Source organism: Cyprinus carpio, unplaced genomic scaffold (genome assembly GCF_018340385.1).
Source record: "Cyprinus carpio isolate SPL01 unplaced genomic scaffold, ASM1834038v1 S000006759, whole genome shotgun sequence".
In the NCBI taxonomy this organism is placed as follows: Eukaryota; Metazoa; Chordata; class Actinopteri; order Cypriniformes; family Cyprinidae; genus Cyprinus; species Cyprinus carpio.
In genome coordinates this window covers 252164-259521 of record NW_024879356.1, presented here as the reverse complement: position 1 = coordinate 259521, position 7358 = coordinate 252164, and the positions used below count along the sequence as shown (strand labels likewise).

The 7358-nt window shown below is 35.2% G+C and overlaps 1 protein-coding gene across 1 annotated transcript; it reads right to left on the bottom strand.

Moving 5' to 3' along the window:
• Positions 1-111: 111 nt before the first annotated feature.
• On the bottom strand, positions 112-3098 carry LOC109061442 (5'-deoxynucleotidase HDDC2-like). Its single transcript, XM_042755950.1, has 5 exons — positions 3068-3098; positions 2134-2236; positions 1984-2052; positions 1755-1890; positions 112-586 (listed from the first exon to the last, which is right to left on the bottom strand). The coding sequence occupies exons 2-5, from the start codon at positions 2230-2232 to the stop codon at positions 426-428; spliced, it is 465 nt and encodes a 154-aa protein (XP_042611884.1). The 5' UTR covers positions 2233-2236; positions 3068-3098; the 3' UTR covers positions 112-425.
• Positions 3099-7358: the final 4260 nt, after the last annotated feature.

The window sequence follows — 7358 nt, the reverse complement described above, 5'->3', positions numbered from 1 at the left end:
TGCGTATACAGTACAAACATATTTTAAAGGTTGTTATTATTATTGCAGAATGAGTTGTGTTTACATTTCCATTCAGTTCTCATGCGTTCAACAAAGTAAAATCAGTTTCAATTGATATAAAATACTATTTTTATTGAACCATCAGTTACTGGAAAGTAGTAAATGCTGATCAAAATAAAAATAGAAAGAAAAACAACATTTAAAAAGCAGTCACATTTCAATTTGGTTTAAAAAAAAAAAGACTGAACTTTTATCGAAATTGCAACCGTGGAAACAAATTGTGTCCTGCATAGCATTCAAACAAACAGGACACAAACGTCAAACAACTGCAAACCATGCTTCAGTGCAATTAAATACGATTAGAATAAAGCACAGCTATTCTGGACAATATAAACACTCTTGTGTACAGATGTGTGGAGGTAGCTTCATAGCCTGACAGGAACTGAGATCATGGTGTCGCTAGGGTGGTGAGGGTTTGTATCAGTGGTCTTCTCTGTATTATTATCTTCCTTGGCAGCGATGTGTCGAGCTCTCTCCTCATTCAAACTCTTCACCAGACCCAACACCTCCGGATGATGGAACCTCCCTGTGATCAGAGGAGAAAATACATCTGTGACATAACAGGCAAAATATAAAGCTATTTAACCGAATCATTGTTTTGTAAGTTTTGAAAATGCATTTTCAAATACATGCAAATAATTAAATGAATAGTTCACCCCAAAATTAAATGATTAAAACCGGGTGTTTGTAAAAAACAAATCCATCATTAAGGTGTTTTAACTTTAAACTAGTGCTGTTCAACGATTAATCGCATCCAAAATAAAAGTTTTTGTTTACATGATATATGTATGTGTGCACTGTGTGTATTTATTATGTATATATTAATACACATACACACAGTATATATTATTATGGAAAAAAAATTACATGTATTTACATGTCTATATTTATATATTTTATATTATAAATACATATATAATATATAACATACATATATTTTGGATGCAATCAAAAGCTTGAAATCACAAATACAAAAAAAACAAACAAATAAAAAAAAAATATATTATGTAAACAAAAGCTTTTATTTTGGATTGCGATTAATCGTTTGACAGCACTACTTTAAACCATTGCTTATGGCCAAAATCTATAGTAATGCTTCCCCAGTGAAAATGTCCATCCCCTGTTGTCCTCTTACTTTAAAATCCACTGATAGGTTTTGTTTAGAACTGGACTTATTGCTTGTAAACAGTCCTTGATCAGTGTGCATATTTCTCTCCTAATTGAGACAAGATGACTTTTTCACTAAAGAATGCAATATACAGTTGATGGAGATGTGTGGATTACTTGTGGATTATCGTGATGTTTTTATTCATCTTTTTGGACTCTCATTTTGACGGCACCCCATTCACTGCAGAGGATATATAGTTTGAACAATTGATTTACAAGGCTGTTCTGATTAAGAAATAAAACTGATCTACATCATGGATGGCCTCAGGGGGAGTACATTTTCAGCAAATGTATTTTTTGGGTGAACTGTTCCTTTAAGTAGGTGTAAAGTGTAATGAGACAGACTTAATACATTTGCATTTCTTTATGGGAGTGAACGGCCACTGTTGAGCACGTTTGATACATTTTACTTTGTCCATGGTAACAGTGATTTTTCTGATTGGTGGATCTCTTCTTAGAATTACTTATATATTTAGATCCTGAGCTGGTAGAAGTTAGTATATGTGTATGATTGAGAAAGATCAAACCTTCAGTGGAGGTGAAGAACTCCTGCAGTCGTCCAGGTTTCCCCTCTAACTCCTCATACTCATGAGCTTGTATTATCATCTCCAGCTGGCACTCCTTCACCAGTTTGGCTTCTGGACTGGACTGAGTCTCATACTCCTTTGAAAGATGTAGTCCAGTCATTCCGAACCAAAAAAAAAAAAGAAGAGAAACACAAAACTTGGTCCAGTTGTTTAGTTTTGTTCAACTCACCTCCCACAAGCTATAAATCTCTTTCCGTAAGCCATCATCTAACAGGCCTGTGATGTGCACCATCGCATCCTAAAGAGAAAGATTCTCAATGTTTAATGTGTACACACACAAAATATTTCAAATGTAAAAATGATCTTAAAACCATCATACCTTTTCCCTTCTGTGCTTCTCTGCTTTGCTAACATTGTCTGCTGGTGCAATATCTCCCACAATACACTCAGCCAAGTCATGAACTAAAGCCAGCTTCATGCATCTGTGGAGATATTTTAGAATAACTGTCTGTTTTATTTTAAATAAAATGTGTTTTTTATCAAACCTCTAATACTGTAAAAATATTTATACATTTGTGTACCATTTATATTGTTGTAGAAAGCTAATTACAAGTGTTTTAATCATTAAACTAAAAGGGTCTGGAAAAAAAAGACTAGTGTATATGAATGAATCTGAACTGACACAAGAATGAAATGAATGAACGTACCTGAACCAAACGAACTGCACAAAATATGAATTAATCCTAATGAATCGAAAAAAAGTGTGAATGAATCTTAATGAACCGCACAAATGTGAACGAAACAAAAACTTACATGAACTTCAGAAATGTGAATGATTCTAATGAACCGAATAAGTGTGAATGAGTCGAAAATGAACTGCACAAGTTCGTGAACAGATGAACAGCACAAATGTGAATCAATCTGAGTGAACTGCACAATGCAAAAAATAATTGACACTTCTCTAAGCCCCGCCTTAAAATTGCTACTGACCAATCCTACCTTAGCAAACTGTTGTCTGGACAAACTTTTACTCGCTTACATTGATGATCTCTGTGTTTGGATACATAGGCAGCTTTATTGAAACTGACGAGAAATACGTTACAAAATCGTAGGTTACGAGAAATACGTTTTCTTCCCAAAAGTTACGTAACGTTAAATGTTGAGAGGCTCCTTCTGTGGATTAAACCGTCACCCCCATCCGTCAATTTCAAATAAACACGAAGACCATCAGTAAGAACATCTACGTTCGCTCCAAGGGTAACAGTCGACATATATGCAAAAAACTCCTGTATTTTAAGACCCCTCATACAAACCTTTCTTTATTGGGACAGTGATGTCTGTATGGTCAAGGCCATCATAGACATTCTGTACATATGATCAGACACACTTTCAGGCTGTTTGATATTTCTGTACACCCATCCTGTTCGTGGTACGCGCTGTAACACAAGCAAGCGTTAATATAACGTAGGTTAACGCGCAAAAAAACCATTGGTATTATTAACGAATTTCACTCACTTTTAGCTGTGTCCGACTAGTTTCATGAATTGTAACATGTTGTCCATTCCGTTACATCAACCAATAGGAGGCCGACGTCAGCAACCCGGATGTTAAAACCACAGCGTCAAGTTGCCGGTTGTTATAATGGGACATGTAGCCATCGCTAGATGGTGAAAGAATACAAAGCGAGTCGGATGGCGTCTCGCTACACCAGGTCCAGCAAAATCTCTAAGTACAGTACTTCAAAAAATAAATAAAGTAAATAATTTTAGTAAATAATAATAAAGATAATATAAATTACAAATTATAATCAAATAATAAAAAATATAATAAAAATAATTAAAGTAAGATAACATTTCTACATTTAGATAGAACGCAGTTCCACAAGACATTTTTCCATTATTATTATTTGTTGGATTTTTTTTTTTTTTTTGATAACTTACTGGTTTAAAATAAAGTAATTAATTTTTATTATAAAATTAAAATTAACATTACACTTGTGCTTGCAAAAAAGTACAAAAGCGTGTTTTTTTATTTATTATTATTTTATAATAATAATCTTTTTTACCAATTTTTGTCTTCTCACTACTCCAGTCAAGTGTCTGTGGGATACATCAATGTTACGTAACTGACAAAAACACAGTATTTGCTTTCTTTTATCATTGATTAAAATCATGTGCTGCTCAAATTTTAATCATTTAACCATATCTGGTGACTGTTCATTCTCAGAATCATTCTTCCCTTAGTTGTTTTGGCCTTGACATTCACTTTGTCTACAGTGTTTCCTTAAATTAAAGTGAGTGGGATTGAGAAATGCCCACTTCACCATGGTGCACATTCCTCAGAGAATACAAAACAAAGCTGATTCAAGGTTAATTCCGGAAATGTAAAACTTAAATGACGACCTTTGTATTTCCATATAAAATATGATATAGATTTAACCACAATAATTATAAGTTTCATTATACATTGATAAAATGCAAATGAGGGTCTTCAGACAGTGTTGTATGTGATGTGGCTCTGACTCATTATTATACAGGATACGAGTCTCTTCCTCATGCACATCTTTTTTTTGGGCGTGTGTGATGGTGTGATTCGTGCTTCGTGTGATTTTCTGTGATGGTCATCTTCCCCTACCTAAGTCACTGCTTTTTCATCATGACACCATTTTCCTGGAGGTATGGTCTATTTGTAGAGGGGGTCGACAATACATCCTGCTCGTGGTTGTTCTGGTTATCACTTCTTGAACATCAACCAGGAAGGATGTACTGTGGATATTTTGCACATTGTGGGATTACCTACTAATGATATATGATTTTAAATGGTTTGATTTAGCTCATGCAGTTGAAAAAACAAAGATGCATTTAGTAAAAGTGTGTCTGCTTACCATACAGTTCCAGGCTTCAAGGATATGTACTTTGTATGTATTTTAAAAATTAAAAATGTCTTTAATGTCACTTTTGATTAATGCAATGCATTCTTGATGAATAAAAGTATTAATTTCTTAAAAAAAAATCTTTACTGGCCCAAAACATTTTAAAGCAGTACTATAAATTTCAGCATAATTATAAAATCTTTTATTAAATATATAATTTCAGGATTTCTTTGTTGTGATTCCTTCTCAAAGTTCGATGCAAGTTTGGCTGGATCACTGCAAATGCAGCCTATTAATTTTAGATATTGCACATCATTTGGAAATACTGTGATTGTGTTTTAGATCACTTTTGAAACATAAATTCAAGATAGGACCTGTTTCAAATGCAGCTTCATGGATGTAATTGGAACCGCTTCATCCCCTTAGAGGCAAGAAACTCCAGTGTTGTTTACAACTTCACCTGACATAGAGATCTTCATTTCAACTTGTGAATGGTTCTAATTGACCCCTGGGCCCAGTAGGGAATGCTTCTTTTCACACGTAGATGTGACGAGTGTCAGAAAAAGAGAACTATACAACGAATACGGTTGGAACTTGACCACGTTGCAAAAAACAATGATAGCTGCAATGCTCCTCTCTTTAAGTTGACAGGAAAACTGTCATCACATAGTTGTCCTTCACTACTTCCTTCTGAGCCGAGACATGAAAATAGACCCACAGCTGAACTGCAGACAGAGACCACTGGGCTGCATCGAGCAGACTCATATCCATAATTGGTCTTACTTCACCTACTATTACTAAACTTGTTCGTGGTCGATATCATTACATCTTGCAAAGTCGTCTCGGCCCGACCTTTGAGCTACAGACTTGCACCAACTGAGAAGGTCCTATTATTAGATACCAGAAGCTTAAAACACTGCTCGACGGCCGAAAACCTCTTTGCGGGGGAGTTTGACGCTCTCTGGAAGTTGTTGTGAACATGAACCTGGCATGTGGATAGCTGAGGACAAACGACAGTTTCACTCGGTGTAGAGATGCGGGATGCTGTCCGAGCTCAAGTCGTGAGCTGGAAGGATGTTTACAGAGGAGAACGTGGAGACTTCACGAGCATCACTCACAGGGGGGTGTCGTTGGAGGACGAAGGCAGGCCTCTGTAATCGGCAGGGATATAAACAGCTAGCTAAACTTGAGAGGTTGGACATCTGAATGTGAGAACTTGCCATATTAACATTCGTATTTGTAAGTTGAAATTTACACTCACAGCTCTGATGTGAAAAGCGTGAATCTTTCAATTTGCATGCACACACAGACAATGATCAAACACCCGTGTTTTGAATTGGAAGTTGTAGATTAATAGTCACAAATGTGTAAAATGACATATACAAATGTTTACGACATATTTACTTTTGCACTTTACTTCAGTTTCGCTGCACAACGTCAAGTCGGCACTTACAACCTCTCAGATCTGGCAGTACGAGTTCAAATCCTAGCGCTCTGACTTTTGCTACTATTTATGCAAAACACCTGTTGCAAAACTCACTTGTGCACTTGTATATGCAGATGTGAGAGTGCAGAGCCAGGGGCGGGGCTTTGGTGCGAATGATGACATTTTATTGGTTGATGCCTGACCAATGAACAACGCCAGCCACCGCGACATGCCAAGAAAGAAAATGGTGTTTTATTTCATGCATATGTATCAGTTATCTTTGTAAAACACTGCAAACTATTTTCACTGAATATCCTTAGCTTTTTCAGGATTTTAAGACACTGCATTCATTTTGTCATTCAGGTGTTATCTGGTCGACAAATAATGCAACATCTTTCATATGTATATCCCACTGCATATCGCTGTACCAGAATTGCAACATAACTCTGTTGTTTTTTATTGTTTTTATGATTTGTAAAAATAATTTAAACTTCTTCATTGGATTAAATTCCTAATTTGCTTGTCAGTAATGAACATTTTTAAATGCAACATAAAAAAAGCTTATAAAAATCGAGTGTTTGATAATGTCTAAATGTACATTAAAAAGCAAAACCTAAAAAATAAGCAGTTATGATGACCAGCAATACTGTTTTGAGCAACTAGAGTAGAGCTAAATACATCTATTTATTAAACATCAATAAGGCCATCTAGTGGTTAAACAATGGCATTACATATGAATATTATCTTTCTGGACACCAAATGCCTCTAATTTGCCTCTTTGCACTGGAATTTAAAAAGATTTTCTCTATTTTAAACCCTAAATACTACACTTATTGTAATATAAATAATACGCATAATTAGAAATTGTTATATTTTAAATGGTCATTCATGGATCATAATTATTGCGCATATTATTTAGTATCATAATCTCTTCAAATTAACTAAACAGGACTGAGCTAAGTAAGAGCTATGTAGTACAGTTATTTTATTGGTTAAAAGTTCCACTTAAGGTGTTTGATCACATTTGACTGCTAAGGAGCATGCGAATATAATACTGTTTCATCTCCAGAATAAAATGCTATTGTAAAGCATAGACAGCCATGCACAATCAATGTACATTATGTGTTCATAATTACTAAAAAATCGCAAATATAGTGAAACCGCTGTCTGTCCTGATTAATCCCATTCAAATAGATTGACAGCGCGAAATGTTTAGTACTATTGATAGCTCCACATGACCGCGTGGCGGTGAGATCAAAGTATGTCACAACTGTTTCTCAGCTGCTCTGGTGCAGCGATATTACTC

Coding starts and splice junctions, on each gene's coding strand:
- LOC109061442 (XM_042755950.1), bottom strand. CDS start 2,232: ATGAAGCTGGCTTTAGTTCATGACTTGGCTGAGTGTATTGTGGGAGAT. Junction 2,053..2,133: donor AGAAGCACAGAAGGGAAAAG/GTATGATGGTTT, acceptor CTTTCTCTTTAG/GATGCGATGGTGCACATCAC. Junction 1,891..1,983: donor AGATTTATAGCTTGTGGGAG/GTGAGTTGAACA, acceptor CATCTTTCAAAG/GAGTATGAGACTCAGTCCAG.